At 59.7% G+C, this 20,056-nt stretch overlaps 1 protein-coding gene across 7 annotated transcripts in view; it reads left to right on the top strand.

The window, feature by feature from the left end:
- LOC105496668 (tumor protein p63 regulated 1 like) overlaps positions 1–20,056 on the top strand; it is a 119,605-nt gene that overhangs the window by 47,051 nt on the left and 52,498 nt on the right. For all 7 annotated transcript variants that reach the window (XM_071067511.1, XM_071067505.1, XM_071067508.1 and 4 more), the window contains 2 exons: positions 17,345–17,442; positions 18,069–18,189. In XM_071067511.1, the coding sequence (XP_070923612.1) occupies positions 17,345–17,442; positions 18,069–18,189 (219 nt within the window). The remainder of the gene's footprint in view (positions 1–17,344; positions 17,443–18,068; positions 18,190–20,056) is intronic.

Genomic DNA, 20,056 nt, shown 5'->3' with positions numbered 1-20,056 from the left:
GGGTGTGGTGGCAGATGCCTATAATCCCAGCTGCTTGGGAGGCTGAAGCAGGAGAATCACTTTTGAACCCAGGAGGCAGAGGTTGCAGTGGGCCGAGATCGTGCCATTGCACTCCAGCCTGGGCAACAAGAGCAAAACTCCATCTCAAAAAAAAAAAGACACAGAATCTGCATCTGCAGCCTCGGCCGGTGTGCAGCGGTGCAGTCACGGCTGACCACCACAGCCTCCAACTGCTGGGCTCAGGCCACCATCCTCTTGCCTGTGTCCTGAGTAGCTGTGACCACAGGTGCACACCACCACATCCAGTTATTTTTTGTTGTTTCTTACTTTTAGAGACAGGGTCTGGCTGTGTCTCCCACACTAACGAATGTAAAATCTTAAATGGTGCCTGGTGCAGAGTAAGCTGTGTGTTGGGTGGGGCATAGCTTACGGGTCACAGTGACAGTTTCACTTCTGTGCATGCCCTCAAGAACTCACTGTTGCACACAGGCGGCTGCTGGCAAATACTGAAGAGTTGTGGGGAGAAAGGAAGGGGTCTGACGGTGAAGGTGGGTACGTGGGCAGGGGACTTTTAATGGCCCCTCTGCTGGCTCCCTCCCCGCCACCACCTGCCCACCTCCCTGGCCTTGACTGCAGGCTATGGTGCCCTTTGACCTCAGAGAGGTCTGCCCTGTGTGTCTCACTGAGCAGGAACAGACCATCCCAGAAGCCCTTCAGCTCAGAAATGGGTAAGCATTGGTGGTAGGGATGGTGCCCATCTGAACAGACGCAACTCGGTGCTGTGTGGATGTCTCTCCTGGGGCAGCTTTGAGACTGACCCCCAAACAGAGGGCTCAGAAAACATGTTTTTCTTTTTTTCTTTTTTTTTTTTTTGAGACGGAGTCTTGCTCTGTCACCCAGGCTGGAGTGCAGTGGCCGGATCTCAGCTCACTGCAAGCTCTGCCTCCCGGGTTTACACCATTCTCCTGCCTCAGCCTCCCGAGTAGCTGGGACTACAGGCGCCCGCCACCTCGCCCGGCTAATTTTTTGTATTTTTAGTAGAGACGGGGTTTCACCGTGTTAGCCAGGATGGTCTCGATCTCCTGACCTTGTGATCCGCCCATCTCGGCCTCCCAAAGTGCTGGGATTACAGGCTTGAGCCACCGTGCCCGGCCACATGTTTTTCAATGAGGGACATTTATGGCTGGCGAAAAAAGTGGCTCCCCAAAGGTCTTCGTGTCCCAATCCCCAGAACCATGTCTATGTTATTTCCCACGGCAAAGGGGACCGTGATTCAGCTATGTTGAGATGGGGAGGCCATCTGGCAGGATCCAGGTGGGTCCAGTGGCATCAGGGGGCCCCACAAGAGGGGTCAGAGAAGGAGCTGATGATGGAGGCAGAGGTTGGAGGGATGCATTTCAGAGATGGAGGAAAGGGTCACGTGCTAAGGAATGCCAGCAGCCTCCTGAAGCCGGAGGGGACGGGGAGGTAGGGATTGTCCCAGGGCCTCCAGAACCGGGAGAAGACGGGGAAGTAGGGATTCTCCTAGGGCCCCCCAAAGACAGGAAGAGGGGAAAATGTATTCTCCCAGGATCTCCAGAAGCAGCCAGCCCTGCCCACAGCTTGGTTTTAGCTCCCTGGGACCCATCTCGGACTCTGACCTACAGAACTGTAAGAGTGTAAATTTGTCTCGTTCTATGCTGCTCACTGTGTGGTCACTGGTTACAGCAGCTGTGGAAAACAGACAGTGCTCACATCTGCACAGTCCCCTCTCCAGCTCTTGCCGGATAGGAATAAACAAGGGCGGCTGGGCACGGTGGCTCACACCTGTAATCCCAGCACTTTGGGAGGCCGAGTTGGGCGGATCATGAGGTCAGAAGATCGAGACCATCCTGGCCCAAATGGTGAAACCCCATCTCTACTAAAAATACAAAGAATTAGCCAGGCGTGGTGGTGCATGCTGGTATTCCCAGCTACTCGGGAGGCTGAGGCAGGAGAATCACTGAAGAATCATTGAAGCTTGGAGGCAGAGGTTGCAGTGAGCCGAGATCGCGCCACTGCACTCCAGCCTGGTGACTGAGTGAGACTGTCTCAAAAAAAAAAAAAAAAAAAAAGAGACAGAGAGAGAAATAAACAAGGGCTTGCCCTGTAGTTCACATCTGGACCACCCAGCTTAAAATAGGGTAGGAGAGTTAGGGAATAGCTTTTCGACCCTTGTGTTACGGCGCACAGGTGTGCAAAAATTCTCCTTTAACTCCCCCTTGAGTGTCCCCCCAGAGCCCATGGCCACTGTCACTCTGTGTTAGTTGCTCTTCAGACCAGGGAACAGACTTGGCCGTGGCTGTGGCCAGGGTCCAGCTGCTATCACTCCTGTCACCCACCCACCTTCTGTCCCCAACAAGGATGTTGAGAGGAGCCAGGCACCAACCTCGCTGGATGTGGGTCTTTCCCCTCACTTTCCTATGAACTGGGGGTGGGGGAGGAGGGGTGCGTGCTAGGAAGTCACCGCAGCTGAGGAACCCAGATTGGTGCGCTCGAGAATGAACCACGAACACACTTCCCAGTGAGTCACCTGGCTGCAATGAGGGGCCATCTCCCCAACGGGAGCCAACACCCATGAGTAGCGGTCACACACACATCCGTGCAGCACGTAGGCAGAAATGCACTGACTTTCCATGACTAATACATCCCCCGCTGCGCTGTATCTCACGGATGCACACACTACACACAGACACACCGCTCCGCAGCAATGTGCCCGCATTCAGCACGTGTCCCCGGGGCAGTGGGAGTCGGGAAGCCTCAGCTGCCACGCTGCCACTTCACCTGGAACAGCCACTGATCTGAGAGCCACTTTCCCAAGCGCACAGCCTGCTGTGTTCCTGCCGTGTGTGGGGCACAGATGCAGGCCCTCCCCTGCCTGCCCAGGAAGCGGAGAAAAGCACCAGGCATCCCTCCGGACTGTGCCAACAAGAGACGCCAGCCCCTTGGTCCCTGGGCGGGGCGGTGTGAGCTGTGCACATGACCCAGCAAAGCCGCCTGCACCTGCAGGCTTTCTGCTCAGACGGAATTTGGTTCTAGGCCTGTTCCAGGGCCCCCAGGCAATGGAGACATCCTTGCAAGAGAGGTTTCCCAAGCTGGAGTTTCGTGGCATTTGATTAGTCTCCTGTGGCTGCTATGACCAATTACACACACTTAGTGGCTTATAGCGATCAAGGTTTATCTTCTTTTGGTTCTGGAGCTTAGATACCTGAGGTCAGGCTCACTGGGCTGAGGTCAAGGTGTGGTGGAGCTGCCTGCACTCCCTCTGGAGGCCCTGGGGAGAGCCTGTTCCTTGCCTTCTCTAGGCTTAGAGGCCGCCTGCATCCCTCACCTTTGGCCCCTTCCTCCATCTTTGAAGCCAGCAACGTGGCGCCTTCTCTCCTCCCTGTCCTTGCTCCTCCCTCTTATACGGACACAGTGGTTACATGGGGCCATTTGGAAGATCCTGAGTCATCTCTCCGTCTTGAGATCCGTACCTTCATCCTGTCGGCCAAGTCCCTTTCGTCCTGTCCGCTCCGTGCTGCTGCAGTGGGCGGGGGAGGAAGGTGGCACAGTGGCAGCGATACAAATTCTTTTCTCCAGAATTGGGGCAGGGCTCCTCAAAATCCTCTGACCAGCGTTAAAGATTCAGAATTTGATATTATGGCTGCATATAATGTTGAATTATCTGAACTTGCTGCACGTGTGTGTGTGTGTGTGTGTGTGTGTGTTGTTGGTAGGGCCAAAACAGTTGATTATCAGCCATTTCATGGTTTTACCTAATATTTTAAGAGAGGTTCTTACCTGCTGGAAGCATGTACTGGCGTATTACCGATGAGATGGTCTCACAGGTGGAATTTGCTGTGAAATGCCCCAGGAAACAAAAAGCCGCAGGTCAGAGTGACAAGAACTGCGGATGAATTCCTGGGCCGTTCCCTTTAGTTCTGAGTGTGCTTGGAAGTGTCCACAATGAGGAGTAGAAACCAGTGCAAAGCTGGGTGGAGACAGCCCTGTCCTGGCTGCCCTGAGCTCTGCCCTGTCGGTTGCCTTGAGGAGGGTCGGGGGGAGCAGGGGTGCAGGGTGGCGCGTGCATGCCGGGTGGCGGGCAGCAGCAGGCCCATCTCCAGCCCCAGGGCTCCAGGCCATGCTCCGCCCCCAGCTGCCCTGCAGCTCCAGGCCAGCCACGCTGCCGCTGCTGCCTAGTTTCCCAGCTCCAATGTCATCACCTAGGCGACGGGGACGCTGCTGCCACCGCCTGCCCTCGGGAGCCAGGAGCCAGCCGAGGGCCATTTCCACCTGGCCCCACCGACCCTCCGGGGCCCAGGCTTAGCCAAGGTAGGCTTGGGCTTGGCTCGCCCTCCTCTCAGCCTGAGTCGGGGGGAGTCTCCTCGCCACCGTGGGTGCACTGGCTCCAGGGGCCCACCCTGGGGTGCACAGAGCCCCTTCCTACTGCCTCCCAGGAGGCAGCCAGGAAACAGTACTGTTCAGGCCAGGGTTGGGAGGCCTTGCCCATGGTTCTCCTGACGGGACAAGCCACAGCTCTGGGGAGCCATCTGCCCCAAGTGGCACATTAGGGCTCCTCGTGTGACCCTGGGCTGGGGGGCAGAAGTGGCTCTGGTACTGCCACCTCCACCCCTTGGACCCGCCAGGACCTCTTTCCACTCCCTGCCAAGGAGGCGCAGAGTGACTGCCCCAGCCTGGCACGTCCAGGGGCTTCCCGGCTGGGGGCCGCCATCCTCAGCCTCACACAGCTGATCCAGAGCCTCCCAGTTCTCCCCAGCCCCCTCACTCTCTTGTGGCCCCGGAGCCTCTCGAGCAACAGCAAGCCATGCCCTGGCCACCCTGGCACTCACGCAGCTGCTCCCAAGCCTGACCCAGACCTGGATGGCAGGAAGGGGCTGGGCTTGTCCTGTTCCTTCTGCCTGGGTCCTGCTTCCAGGGCTGGACTCCCAGGCTGGGGAATCCTCAGGGACCCATCAAACTGGAGGACAGGGAAGGGGCTTGTGGGCATCTGCTGTGAGGAGGGCAGAGGGTGTACGTGGCAATGCCTATGGACACATACATGTGCGCATATGTGAATAGGTGTGTGCGCGTGCCCGTGTGTGCAAGTGCGATGCTGGAGGTGAGACGGTGGGTAGGGAAACTGAGTGACCGGCTCCTCCCTGAAGTCTTGGGGGAATATCCGAGGGGCGGGCCAGGGCCTCTGGATCCTGTTCCCTTGGCTCTTAGCAAAGACTCCAGCCTGCCTCCTGGATGGACATGTGGCTCGGGGGCGAGACTGTGGGCTCTTCCTGGCTTGCTGTGTCGCTCTGGGTTGTTTCACTCCGCTCTGGGGATCTCTCTGCCCATCCTGAAGGCAGGGATGATGGGGCCAGGGGGACCACACCGGCACAGGCTTCTGGAATGCCGGTGTCATCTCCCTGGGGTCCCGCAGACTGAACTTACTCAAGAGCCCCATGTCCAGGTGGGGGATATACAGGAGCCCCTTAGAAGCAGGGAAGAAGGCCAGATGTGGTGGCTCACATCGGTAATCCTAGCACTCTGGGAGGCCGAGGTGGGCGGATCACCTGAGGTCAGGAGTTCGAGAGCAACCTGGCCAACACGGTGAAACCCTGTTTCTACTAAAAATACAAAAATTAGCTGGGCATGATGGCGTCCAGCTGTAATCCCAGCTACTGGGGAGGCCGAGTCAGGAGAATCATTTGAACCTGGAGGGCGGAGGTTGCAGTGAGCTGAGATTGTACCATTGTACTCCAGCCTGGGGGACAGAGCGAGACGCTATCTCAAAAAAAAAAAAAAAGAAAAAGAAAAAGAAAAGTGAGGAGGAATGAGGAGGAAGTCAAGCAGTTTAACCCCACATGGTGCTTCTTCAGCAGTTACCCTGGTCCTGTCCTGACCTGACCTGCTGGTCTCCAGTAGCTCAAACCAACTCATTGATTCTGTCATCGCTTCTTCACGGAGCACCTACTGTGTGCCATGCGGGTGCTGGGGCTGCAGTGCAGAGCACCGTGTGCCAGGCGGGTGCTGGGGCTGCAGTGCGGAGCACCGTGTGCCAGGCGGGTGCTGGGGCTGCAGTGCGGAGCACCGTGTGCCAGGCGGGTGCTGGGGCTGCAGAGCACAGCAGGCAGGGCTTGGTGGTCTGGCCGCAAAGAGTCAGCAAGCAAATGTCTCCCCATGCGGTGGGTACTGAGAGAGAGGAGGCCTGGCAGGTCTGAGGGAGACCAGCGTCTCTTAAATGGGGGTGCAGGGGCCCTGAGAAATGAGGCTTCCTGACAGCCGTCCCTCATGAGTGCCGTGTTGGTCAGAGTGGGGTCTGGCTGCACAGCCTCCCTCAGGGCTGGGCTGAGAGCACAGGTCGGCTGGCACTTATCCAGGTTTCGGGGTTCCAGGGCTCCAGCTGGAACTGCCTCAGGGATGGCCAGGAGTGGGCCTGTCCCTGGAGAGGCGTGGGGTATGAGAGCCGGGAGTGCGGCAGGAGGCAGCCCCCTTAGACCTGGAGTAGCATGGAGGCTACGAGCCATGTGCCCTAGGTGGCCCTGTACCCTGTCCAGCCCCAGGTTGCTGTTCCCGCCTCTCCCTGACCTACGGGCTGCCCAGGCTGCCCCTTGGCCGAGCTCCACCATGGCCAGCGCCCCTCCGTTCGCTTGTGAGTCTTACAAGATCACAGCCCTGCCCAGGGCCTTGACGGCTCTTGGGCTAACCCTGCCATTGTCTGGAGCCCCCTTCACGCTGGGGTCAAAGGCTGGGTCGTTGTCTGCCCTGCAGGAGCCAGAGCCTCCAGAGGACGGGCTGCCTGGCAGGAAGGTGGAGCTCACCAGAGCCCAGGCCAAGCCAGCCTTGGCGCTTCCGAGCTGTGTAGCCCTGGGCAGACTGCTCGCCCTCTCGGGGCCTCTGGGAACACCTGGAGACCTCCTCCTGAGTTCCTCTGAGGATTGAATGAGCTTGAAAATATGGAGGGTTTGGCACAGGGTGAGGGCTCAGGGGATGATGGGTGGCAGTATCAGAAAGGCAATCCTGAGGGCCAGCGGACAGCCACTCTGAGGAAGAATAGAGGCTGCCTCTGGAAGGAGTGAGGGGCGGGTGGACCCCGTCACTGCCGCGCGGGGGAGGTCACAGGGCTGAGCAGCTGACTGCAGAACGGGAAGGGAGCACTCCAGGAGCGAGTGTTGTGCACTGAGTCAGGGTGGGACTCAGCGGGATGCGTGACAAGTTCAGGGGGTTGACAGCTGTCCGGAAGGGCACGTCCACTCGGACCGCAGGGTGGGGAGTGGTCAGCAGGGAGACACGGCCACGGGTGCGGTGGGCGCATCCCAGACCCCTTAGAGAAAAGCCCAGAGCCAGAGGTGAGGGGTCTGTGCAGGGTGGGGACGTCTCAGAGTGGAGCATCCCCGCCGAGGGGTGTCCAGAGGAGAGTGGCCAGGTGGGGACAGCAGCTTGGGAAGGGTCATCCTTGCTTGGTTGGAGGAGCGGAAATGCTTGTCCGGGGAGAGAAAGAAGATTCTGGAGGACAACACAGGCACTTCCAACATGGCCACTGGCCACACAAGGGCTGTGACCCCCGGTGTGATCCTTGGGGTAGAAAGGGGGTGGGAGAGGAGGATTGGAGGGGGCAGGGGACAGGGATGTGTCTGAGCAGAGCAAGGCTGTGGCAGCTCCAGTGAAGGCGGCTGCGGCCCCGTCAGTCACCTGCCCTGCTGAGGGCAGCGCTGTTCTCACCACCTGTGAACACAGGTATCGACTCAGACACCCACTCTGGCCATAAGCTCCGCTCTGTCCCAGCCCTGGACCTCCCACCCCCCGTCCTTGGCAGTCGGTCCCTTGGGTCTTCTTCCTGTGCTCACCGTGCTGGTCTGAACTTCCCTGTGACAGCTCTGCTCCCACCGCCCCCGCCGGGGTGGCCCTTCCTCTAACAGGTGGGCTCCTGGCAGGAAGCGTCGCCAAGCTCACAGCCCCAGTGCCCTGACTTGGCCCTGCTCAGTTCCCTCCCGCTGCCAACCTCGTCCCCCCAAGGGCCATGTCCCTGCCCACCCCTTCTGCCCCTTTCTTAGAGGACGCTCAGCCCATCAGGCCACTCATGCCTCTGACCCCCACCTCCAAACTCTCCTGACCCGCTTACCCCCAGGAGCACTGCCCACTCCGAGGTGCAAGCAAGCTGGGGCTGGGGTGGAGACTCCTCTTCCACCACCCGCACTCCTCATACCCAGCCTCTGAGGGCCTCGCAGACATACATGATTTGCCTCCAGTGGGCCAGGGGTATCTGTTTACCACGTTGCACGTCCCCGGGCATGGAGCTGGCACCGGGCTGCCACTGCGACTGGGCACTACCCGTTTCGAAGGCGCCTCATTCCCTGAGAGACCGAGGATAGGCTGGTGCTCTGCAAAAGGGCGCGGTGGCCACTGTAAAAAGGGGGTGAGACACACCAGCTGACCGTGCAATGGAGAGGCACTCAGGAGCCAGGGACCCAGCAGCCTCCAGACCCCACCTTTTGGCCCTCGTGTGTGCAGTTCTATTCCTCAGCCTGGTGCCCTTGGGACCCGGGCCTCATTGGTGCTTTCTCCACTGCCACCACCTGATACTAAGTAGTCATCGGTCAACTGCAGCTCGATACTGTTCATGGGGCATCTGCCGCCGGGTGCCCAGGCAGAGGAGTGCTTTATGCTTTTTATATGCGTAGAATTCCTTCACTCCACCCAGCGCTTCTGGGAGGCACTACAATTATCTCTGTTGTACAGACAAAGAAACAGAGGCTCAGAATGGGCAAGACATCTGTCTGAGGTCACACAGCTGGAGAGGGGCAGAGGTGGGCTGCGTGGGCAGAGCAGGAGAGGGAACTGGGGTGTGTGCCCGGCAGTGCTGGGCTTCAGGGCAGGAAGCGATGGGGCAGGAATCGTGTGTCCTGGTACGACCCAAACACATTTATGACGGCAAGAAGGCCTGGGCAGGCAGCAGAGGACAGGGCAGGCCCCTTGGATGTCTGGGTGTGGCTTGGGCCTCGATGTACCGGTGATGAAAGATGGACAGGCAGGGGCTTTCCAGAGAGGGGCTTCCCAGGCAGGGTGCGGGGTGGGGCTGTGCGGTGGGAACACGGACTGGGGAGGGGATTGCAGCTGGGCCTGCGCCCCCCATGCTCAGCTCCAGGCCAGGCCGGGGTAGAGCCAGGCTGCTGGGTTCTACCTCCACCCTGACCAGCTGTGTGCCCGTGGAGGGCTGGCCTTCCCTCTCTGTGCGTGTCTCCTGGCTGGTAACATGGCATGTGGTGCAGCCTCACTGGGCTGTTGTGGGGTGGCCGGAATCCCCGGGAATCGGCCATGCTTTGGTGTTTCTTCATTTCACTTGGCTACATGTGAACTGACCTGGGAAGCTGGTCGGGGGCACCCCCACCTATGGGGGTTCCGGCATTTTGGTTTGGTCATGGCCTCAAGCTTCTGGGGTGAGGCTCAGGTATTCCCTCAGACAGTCCTGGGCATCTGCCTCCCCTCTCCTCCCGCTTCCTGTGGGCCACGGCCCAGGAGGGAGAGGGCAGCTTGCTCAGGCACTTCTAGTTGTCTGCGTGTTTCACACGGTGCACGCTGCCCCACCGTGGGAGGCTGTGTTTGTCTTTCATCCCCATGCTCGGCTCCCCCAGACTAGGGGAGCGGGGCGGCAGGCATGCCATCTGTAGCAGTGAGGGGGGCTCTCAGCCGCACCCTCCTCACCAGGCCCTGCAGACAGGTCTTCACCCCTGCCCCTGACCTGCTGACGAAGCCATCCTGGCAACCCTGGCGGAAGGGTCTGGCCCCATCCCACCCACTCCCGACAGAGGGAGGCCAGCCACATGGTCCTTGGCCTCTGTTGGGAGGGGCAGGCAATGCTGGTAGAGGGCCTCGCCTCTGAGAGGGAGGCCCTCCTGGCCCTCACTCTGGGGGACCCCTGTCCTTGGCCCCAGCCCACCATGTGAGAGTGGCCCCTCTTCTCGGGGTAGTGGGAAGGGAGAGTGAGGCCCCTCTCTGGACTCTGATGACGCCCTGCAGGAATTCGACGGGGCCGCTGCCTGGGAGAGCCGCTGTCACACACAGGGCCAGCGCTGACCGCCCGACCCCTCTGCCCAGGCGGGGGCTCTCTGGGTTCTGGGTCCTGGGACCTTCTGTCTGAGTCCCTGGGTAAAGGGCACAAGGGGATTGAAGCCGTCTCCTCCCACAGTGGCCTCAGGTTTCTTCGCCACTTCAGATTGGAATCCATTGATTTGCTGAAATAACAGGTGAAATCATTGGCGGATGGGGAAGCACCGGAATCAGAAGCGCATTGAGCTGTTTGCTTTAGGGGTGGCCCGAGCGGGTGGAGCTCCTCGGGGCTTTTCCCTCTTCCCTGGATGGAGGAGGACACCCTGCACCCCTCCTGTGATACCCCTTAAGAGCCAGCGTCCGGGATTGCCGGGCCAGACGGGGCAGACGGCTCCTGCCCAGGCTGAGTGCAGATGGCTCGGTCTCAGAGCTCCACTGAGGGGTGGGTGGGTAACAGCAGCCCTGCGGCCAGTTCCCCTGCAGGCGGGAGTGGGTGTCCCCATGGGGAGTGCCTCTTCCAGAGTGGGCTTAGTCGGGGTGGAGTGTCCTGACTTATCTGAGGTGGTCGTGGAGCCCTGTCTGCCCTAGGCCTGGGCAGAGGTGGAAGGGGTGGGAGAACTGACTAGGCCTTACCTGTGGGCCCATGGCCCAGGAGGTGTCTGTGCTCCCACCTCCTGTCAGGTGGTGAGGGGAGAGGATGGGTTGTCAACCAGAGACGGGGTTCCTGGAGGAGGCCGGGTCCTGGCCTGGCCTGGAGGGATAGGGGTGAGATGGGCAGGGTGGGGAGGAGGTGGTGGACAAAGGCTGAACACAGAGAGTACATAGCCAGGCATGTGGGGACTGAGGACAGGGGATGGGGAGGGGACCCATGGGGACAAGATATAGGGAGAGGACAGAGGGACAGGAGATGGGGAGGGACAGAGGGTGGGGGACAGAGGGGACAGGAGGATGGGGGACAGGGAGGGGACACAGAAACAGGAACTAGGAAGGGGATGAAGGATGGGAGAAGGAGAGGTCAAAGGGACAGGGACAGGGAGGGAACCCATGGGGATAGGGCAGGGACCTATGGGGACAAGGGACAGGGAGGGACAGAGGGACAGGAGATGGGGAGGGGACAGAGGATGGGGAGCTAGGGGACAAAGGGAAAGGGGACAGGGAAAGAACCTATGGGGACAGGGGAGCAGGGAGAGGACAGAGGAATGGGAGATAGGGAGGGGATGCTTGGGGACAGGGAGGGAATGCTTGGGACAGGGCATGGGGACAGGGGGCTGTGGTTTTCATGGGAAGCTATGGAAGACAAGGTCAGAGGTGGTGGGCAGGGTGAGATGAGAGAGCCTGAGAGCCCCTCATGGGCTGAGGACTCCTCCCCACAGGGCAGAGGGGACCATTCGGGTGTGGCCAGGCCATCAGAGGACCCGGGCTTGGCTGGAGTCCCAGCTCCTCAGCCCTCGGTAGCTTTGGGCGAGCCACTGGGCCTCCCAGCCTCTACCTCCTCATCCCTGACTGGGGCAGGGTTGCTGTGTGAGCCTGGGGCCCTGCAAAGTGCCCGGCCAGCCTCAGCTTGGAGCGATGGCACAGCACCCCCTCTCCACCGTGGCCCCAACACCTGGGTGTGCGTTCTGCTGTGGGCAGCTGCCCTAAGCAACGTAGGCTGCTGAGCAGCATCCCTGTCTCACACACTAGGTTCCGCAGCACCCTCTGACCCTGTTGAAAATGCTCCCAGATGGGAACATCCCCTGGGTTGGAGTTGTCCCTGGTGAGAACCCCTAGGTTGAGTCAAACCAAGGAGTCGGCAGAGAGCCTGTTTTTCAGCCCCAGGGAGCTTGGGCAGGCTAGTGTTCTGGGCCACACAGTCCGCTCACCAGCCCACCTGTGCTCTCTGGGGGCGTAACTGCTGGTGTGAGCCTCTTCCTGTTCAGAGTCACACGTGTGTGAGGGCTCTCCCTGGGGTGCAGCCGGTGCAGGGGGCTCTCCCTGGGGTGCAGCCGGTGCAGGGGGCTCTCCCTGGGGTGCAGCTGGTGCAGCGGCCCCTAGAGTTGAGGATCCAAGCAGGCTGAGGTCTGGGTTTGCTGGAGGGCCCTCGGTGACTGGTCTTTGTCCTGCTCCCACTGCTGTGGTCACTGTAGGACCTGGAACGCTGGTCACCTTTCCAGCCTGGCAAGGGGAGGGGACTTGTCTGAGGCCTCACGGAAACTGGGGTAGGGCTGGGGCAGGGACAAGGTGCCCTGCTTCCTGGCTGTGCCCGCAGCCTATGGCCTGGCTACAGCGTGACCAGGAACGCCCAGCACAACTGTCCTTTGCAGTTCTGTGCCCTGACTTGATGGTGCCGGGGCTGGGGGTTGCCGGCCAGCAGTTCCCCAGTGGCCACCCCCAAATGCTGTGGCCACACATTTCTAAACTGGAAAAGCCTTCCACTACAAGACCTGTGCGAATACACACTGGATGCCCCCGTTACAACTGAGAACTCACTTATTTCATTTCCTTCCTTCCTTTCCCTTTTTTTTTTTTTTTTTTTTTTTAAGAGCTGGGCTCTAGCTCTGTTGCCCAGACTGGAGTGCAGTGGTGCAATCATGGCTCACTGCAGCCTTGAGCCCCTGGGCTCAAGTGATTCTCCATCCTCAGCACCCTGAGTAGCTTGGACCACCGGCACATGCCATCATGCCCAGCTAATTTTTTTATTATTTTATTTTTTTTATTTTATTTTTTTTTGGAGACGGAGTCTCGCTCTGTCGCCCAGGCTGGAGTGCAGTGGCCGGATCTCAGCTCACTGCAAGCTCCGCCTCCCGGGTCTACGCGATTCTCCTGCCTCAGCCTCCCGAATAGCTGGGACTACAGGCGCCCGCCACCTCGCCCAGCTAGTTTTTTGTATTTTTTAGTAGAGACAGGGTTTCACTGTGTTAGCCAGGATGGTCTCGATCTCCTGACCTCGTGATCCGCCCGTCTCGGCCTCCCAAAGTGCTGGGATTACAGGCTTGAGCCACCGCGCCCGGCCTTTTTTTTTTTTTTTTTTGAGACGGAGTCTCGCTCTGTCGCCCAGGCTGGAGTGCAGTGGCATGATCTCAGCTCACTGCAAGCTCCTCCTCCCGGGTTCACGCCATTCTCCTGTCTCAGCCTCCCGAGTAGCTGGGACTACCTGTGCCCGCCACCACGCCTGGCTAATTTTTTGTATTTTTAGTAGAGACAGGGTTTCACTGTGTTAGCCAAGGGTGGTCTCAATCTCCTGACCTTGTGATCCGCCCGACTCGGCCTCCCAAAGTGCTAGGATTACAGGCATGAGCCACTGCGCCTGGCCTTTTTTTTTTTTTTTTTTTTAAATTTTTGGAGAGCTGAGGTCTCCCTATGTTGCCTAGGCTGGTCTCAAACCCCTGGGCTCAAGTGATCCTCCCTCCTTGGCCTCCTAAAGTGTTGGGATTACAGTTATGAACCACTCCACCGAGCCCATTCCTCCTAGACTAAATCTTCATAGAAAAACTTACACTTCCGGCCGGGCGCGGTGGCTCACGCCTGTAATCCCAGCATTTTGGGAGGCCGAGACGGGCGGATCACGAGGTCAGGAGATCGAGACCATCCTGGCTAACACAGTGAAACCCCGTCTTTACTAAAAAATACAAAAAACTAGCCGGGCGTGGTGACGGGCACCTGTAGTTCCAGTTACTTGGGAGACTGAGGCAGGAGAATGGCGTGAACCCGGGAGGCGGAGCTTGCAGTGAGCCGAGATCCGGCCACTGCACTCCAGCCTGGGTGACAGAGCGAGACTCCGTCTCAAAAAAAAAAAAAAAAAGAAAAGAAAAACTTACACTTCCAATAATGTATTTGCATTTTACGATGTCAATAAAACTTCCTAAAGATATCTTATGAAATTGGTGTCTTTTCCCCATTGATACACATGATTTTTAACATAATTGGCAATGTTTCAAAAGCAATTTCCATTTTGCCCCAGAACTGTGTTCCCCTTGTGAATGAACTTTCAAATTAAAAGGCACATGGTCAGGAAAACCGGATTTAATTTAAAGGCCACTGTTTTAGAATTGATTTATATTTCTCGCCACTGGGATCCTTGCCTGAAAGGCGGCTGTGGGCAGAGGGCACACACTCCCCCTGCCCCAGCGCAGAGAGGGACTCAGCCTCCCTGCACCCGCAACAGTGCTTCCTGTTCCTCGTGCCCGGTACTCCCAGATGCCCACAGAGCCGGTCACCAGCTCACGTGTGTGAGGCCGACTGGGGGAGCCCCTGCCTGGCTCCTGTGCCTGTGACCAGTGTTCCTGTGGGGCCCTGGGGCCAATGCTACCAGCGTTAGCGTTTTCCCAGGAAGTTGGGAATCAGGCATCTGGTGGCTTCTGGTTCCAGTTCCTCCATGTGCTTTAAGTCTGGGCAGGTTTCCGGGTCCTGGTTTTGACTGATGAGGAACCTGACTCCCATGGGGGAGGCCAGTGGCTGCAGCAGGACCCCGGGCAGTGGCAAGGCCGGCCTTCATGACAGTGTCCTCCTCGGGGGTCCTGTCCCAGGCTCTTCATGACTCCCCTGGGGGCTTCTTAAAAGTGCAGATTCCTGGGCCCTGCCCCAGCCCCACCGTGGGGAGGGGTGTCCTGGAAGATGCATCTGCCCAGGGCTGCTGGCCGGTCCACACGCCTGCACCTGGAGGCCCACTGCCCACATCTCAGGCGGATAGGCCTGGGGGATGTTTGGGGACCCAACTCATGGTGCAGAGAAAGCCCCTTTCCCACCCCACACGCTCCTGGTGGTGGCCTGTCCTGTGGGCCCGGAGGGCTGGGTGGGTGGGACCGGGGACCCATGACCACGCTCGCTGGCCTCTGTCCCGTGCCCAGGCAGGGACAAGAGGCCAAGCTGGTGTCCTGCAGTGCACAGTGGATGCTGGTCGGGGGTGTGGAAGCTGGGTCTCCAGCAGGCAGGGACGCGCCAACAAGAAGGGTCACTGTTCCTCATTCAGGGTTCAGTGGGAAGAGAGGGTGTGGCTTCAGTGGGAATTCAAATGATGCTGACTTGAAAATGCAGCAATGCCCATGTCCCAGGCATAAGATCATGAATAACGTTTCACTGACCAGTTTCTGTCTCTCTTTGTCCTTGCTTCTCTCTGTCTCTCTGTCTCTCTGTCTCTGTCTCTCTCTGTCTTTGTCCCACTTTAGCCTTTGGGAGGGGACAGCTCACAGGCCGACAGATGAGGTCATGTGTCCTGAGCATGAGGTTTTCAGGTCTCACCCACGCTGTAGCACGTCAGAGCTTTGTTCCTTTTCAATGTTCCATTGTTTGCTGGCACCATGTCTCACATGGCCGGCCCTCTGCTGATGGGCATCTGGGCTACGTGCACCGTTCAGCTACCGGGAATGGTGCTGCTGTGAAGGGAGCTGGGATTTTGTCACCCACCTACTGTGCATGGCAAGTCCATTTCCGTCTCTGGGCTCAGGTGGCCCATCTGCAAAATGAAGGGGATGTGACCCAGTGGCCTCTGGCGGCAAAACCTTCCCAGGCTTGTCCTCTTGGATCTGAGGGAATTTCTTTCCTCCCAGTCCAGCCCCTCCAGTGCTCCTGTCCTTCGGGACACGTGCCTGGGGCCCTCACTCCTTCCCACCCAGCCTTGGTCCACACACCTGCACCAAGAGGCTACCCCACTCATACTGCTCAGCCCAAACGGACCCACCATGGGGCACGGGCAGGTTCTGCCCTCCCCCGGGGCCCTGTGCCAGCCTCAGCTGGGCCTGCGGTTCTGCTTCCTGTCACGTCCTCCCATTTTAAATGAACAGGATGGTGCAGTCCCCATGCACACCCTCAGCTCCACTGGGGTGTTAGACAGCCCAGCCCAGCCCAGGATCGGAGGCCTGCAAGGGCACACCTGCCTGGCCACATGATGGTGAAGGGAGGTGGGGCAGGGCAACCAAATTAACTTCCAATTCTGAGAAAGAGCCCCTGGGACATTCACCACCAACTGTGTGACCTCAGGCAAGTCATTTAACCCCTCTGAGCCTTGGGGCTCCTGAAAAGTGGGTGGAGTGGTCACATCCACCTGGGGGGAGGTGGCGTGGGCCAGCACCCTCTAAGCTGCTTGTCCCAGGCCATCATGGCTCACTGGCCACACCCCAGCCTGGCCCATGCCATTTCTCCAGGGCCTGGCATGTGGTGGCCCAGGAGCGTGCCACGGGCTTCTATCAGCTCCCGCCTGCCTGGGGAAGGGCAAAAGCGACAGGTTCCAGGCCATGGCCTGCACCCCCGCTGGCTGTGGGCAGGTCCAGGCCTGCCTGCCTGAGCACTGCAGGGCAGTGGCCAAGCCTGTCCCATGGCACCTCACCGAGAACCTAGGAGGCTGGCCCAGGGGAGAGGTCACCTCAGTCAGGGCTGGGGGCTATGGGCAGGGTGGGCTAGGGTTTCCCTGTCCCCTCCCCCTCAGCATAGAAAAGGGACCCCAGCTGTGCCCCACCTGGACACTGCTACCTCCTCATGGGTGTCCAGGGCCACTGGGAGCTGGACACAGGGGCTCTCAGGGAGCAATGGTGGCGATGAAGACCAGCGGATGGGCGCCGGGTCAGGGCTCCCCATTCCCTGGGTGTCTCCTTCTCAAGGCGTGACCACCCAGGCAATGGCTGGCTCCAGGACAGGGCAGCTTCTCGTTCCCAGCCTGGCCAGCCTTCCCTGTGGGGCTGGGGTGCAGGGAGGAGCCCTGGCTCAGAAGGTCAGGGGACGTCTGTGTCCCCCAGCAGTTGGCACAGCAAAGCTCTGGCCTGGGGCTCGGCTGCAGCCTCCAGGGCATCCCTCGCACACGCTGTTCCCCAGATGGGGCGATTGGAACCTGAACCACCTCCAGGTCCCAGGCATCAGGGAGACCCCAAACCTGGCTGCATCCTCCAGGCCAAACCTAGACACAGTGGATCATAACAGACCACAGGCCTCACACGCTTGTCCCAGCCCAAGCATCTCAGAGTCTGCTCTCCCGAAGGCCCTCAAGGCAGCCCCAGGAGCAGGTGCTGCTGTCACCCCCTCTTCCGAGGCGGCGGCTCTGAGAAGCACCTGCCTGCCCAGGGCACCCCCGCGGATAGGTCTGATCCAGACCTGCCACCTCCAAGGCAGAGCTGCCCACCTGGCCCTCAGTTTCCAGCCACAGGGAGTGGGGTGGACAAAATGACAGTGGAGAGGGCACAGGGAGGGTGAGGCGGGGGCACCTGCCAGTGCTCGAGGGATGTCCCAGGCAGGCCCAACTGCCTGCTGCCCACCCCACCCTCGCCCCCGCCGAGGCTGTCACAGGAGGACAGAGCAGAAGTTCCCAGGACGCTCAGGTGTCACTCTTTCCTTCCTGCAGAGCGAGCTGCCCTCGGAGGCCGGTGTGAGGAAGATGGCCCAGTCCACCACCACCTCCCCCGATGGGGGAACCACGTTTGAGCACCTCTGGAGCTCTCTGTGAGTGCGCTCGGCTGGCCAGACCTGGGGGCTCCCCTAGGAGGCACTCTGGGCTAGCCTCAGCCACCCTCGCTGGGCTAACTGGGCCAGAGCAGGAGGGGTGGCCCCGGGAGGACTCTGGGCTAGCCCCAGCCACCCTCACTGGGACTCTGGGCTAACCTTGGCAACCTTCTCTGGGATTCTGGACTAGCCTTGAACACCCTCGCTGGGCTGACTGGACCAGAGCAGAAGAGGTGGCTCCACACTGGTCTTCAGCTAACCTTGGCCACCCTCATCGACTTGGGGACAGGGCTGGGTCAGAGGGGCAGGGAAGGGAGACCACTGCCCTAGGCCTACCTTGGGGACGCAGGACCAAAATTCAGACTCTTTTCCCAGGTTTGGAAAGGACCCATGGCCAGCAGAGGCCCAGAATAACAGAGGCCATGACTGGCTCTGCCTCTCTGGCACTCACAGCAGCCCTGGAGGAGCAGGTGGAGGACAGAGATGGCCTGAGAGGGAGTGGGAAGGGCAGGAGACATAGGCCTCACCAGGAGTCTCGGGCTATCCTTGAGCTCTGGGCCTGGGAGGTATGGGGGTGACGCCCAGACTGGGGACTGACAGCTTCTATTTTCCTCTCCCTGCCCCAGGGAACCAGACAGCACCTACTTCGACCTTCCCCAGTCAAGCCGGGGGAATAATGAGGTGGTGGGCGGCACGGATTCCAGCATGGACGTCTTCCACCTAGAGGGCATGACCACATCTGTCATGGTGAGTGGGGGACTGCCCTCTGTAGAGGACTGGAGTGGGGGCAGAAAATGTGGCCTGTCCTGTCTTGGGAGCCTGGCAGAACCAGGAGATAGCCTCTTGATTGTACAGCTTCCCCTGTGCGTTACTCAGTACACTTCAAATTGCAAAGGAGAAAATGTATCCGCTCATGTAACTGTCAATCCAGAGATAGGAATGGATTCAGGCATGGCTGGATCCAGGTATAGGAAGGGCTTCAGGCATGGCTAGATCCAGGTGTAGGAAGGGCTTTGGACATGGGTGGGTCCAGGTGTAAGAAGGGCTTCTACAGCTGGATCCAGGTATAAAAAGGACTTCGGGCACAATTGGGTCCAGGTGCTTCACAGCTGCCTCGCTCAGTCTCTTGGCCTGCTTTCCCCTGCAGTGGCTTTGTTTTTAGGCAGCCTCTCCACTCATGGTGAAGAGGACCAGGCTGCTCCAGCATGCCCTATCCCTGTGGAGAGGAGATCCCTCTTTTCCCATAGTCTAGCAGTCCTGCCTCTCGTTGATCTGAATGTGGTCAGGGGCCCATCTCTGAACCAGCTCTGTGCCTCTGATTGGCCTGGGCTGCACCATCCCTGGAACAGGGTGAGGATGGAATGGAGTGGGGCGGGCCTCCCCACACAGGAACCCCCAAAGGAAGATGGAGGTACTGTTTCCAGTCGAAGAGTACTGGATAGGGGGCAGACAGGGTCAGTGAGGCCTCCGGCACCCCATCTTGGCAGGCTCCCCCATTCCTGGGAGTCTCAAGCCCTGCCCCATTGGCTGCTTCTCTGGGGGAAAAGGCCGGGCTGTGGGAGCTGGTGGGAGCCACGCTCCTGCCTATCTCTCCGGCCGCCCGTAGCAAGGCATCGACTCTGCCAGGAGGTGGATGGCAGGTGGGTACCACACACAAGGAAAGGGCAAAGATTCCGACCCCGGGCCTGCCCCGCTGGACTCGTTGGCTGCTCGGCCCCGCCCAGGGATTCCTAGGTGGGGAAGCACTTGTGCGCGGCTACGGGAAAAACAGCCCGAACTACTTGAACTACAGGGAGACACACGCACCCGGAACAGCGCCTCTGGGGCAGGGTCGGTCCTCCCTCACTTACGCTCAGCCCGCAAGGGAGGGAGGCCTCTGGGGGCCTGAGGGCACCCAGCCTGACCCTCCTCCTCCCTCAAGTCCCCATTCCAGGAGCTGGAGCCCCTCCCTTGCCCCTGCGCATGACTGTCTGAGGCACAGGCCACCCTGAGCACTGGAGGGAGTGGGGGCCGTGGGGCTCCAGTCGGAAGGAGCAGAGTGTAGTGGGGTGGGGGAGGCGGAGGTGCCATGTTGCCCGTTCCGTCTCCATCGCGAATGCTGGGCTGGCACAGAGCCATGTGGGGCCAGAGAAGTCACCTCCTTGGGCAGCGGCAGCCCCAGGGTGGGGGGCTTCTGGAAGGCGACAGCGCCAGGGGGGTCTATTCCTCCGAGGAGCCCCTCAGCCTGGATCTGAGGGTTCGACCACCCGCCCCTGCCCTCCCACCCCTGCTCAGCCTGGATCTGCGGGTTCGACCACCCGCCCCTGCCCTCCCACCCCTGCTCAGGAGACCGTCCCAGTGGAAACGCTCGACAGTGTTCCGCACGTGTCTAGTCCCATGTTATAGGCGAGGAAACTGAGGCAGATGCTGGGAAAGGGTGGGCTGGGGATGGGGCTGGGTAGTGCAAGAAAGTGAGACTGTGACCTCTCCCCTCTCTCCCTTTGGAACAATTCTGTCAGCTGCTCTCTGGGGACAAGGGTCCTGACCCCACCCCCTCCACGTCCCCTTCTGGACATCCGTGTCCTCCAATCTGGGGAGGGGCAGGAACTGGCCGCTGGATCCCAGGGAGGGAGGG

The sequence above is a fragment of the Macaca nemestrina genome, chromosome 1 (genome assembly GCF_043159975.1).
Source record: "Macaca nemestrina isolate mMacNem1 chromosome 1, mMacNem.hap1, whole genome shotgun sequence".
In the NCBI taxonomy this organism is placed as follows: Eukaryota; Metazoa; Chordata; class Mammalia; order Primates; family Cercopithecidae; genus Macaca; species Macaca nemestrina.
This window is presented reverse-complemented; position numbering and strand designations above follow the sequence as displayed.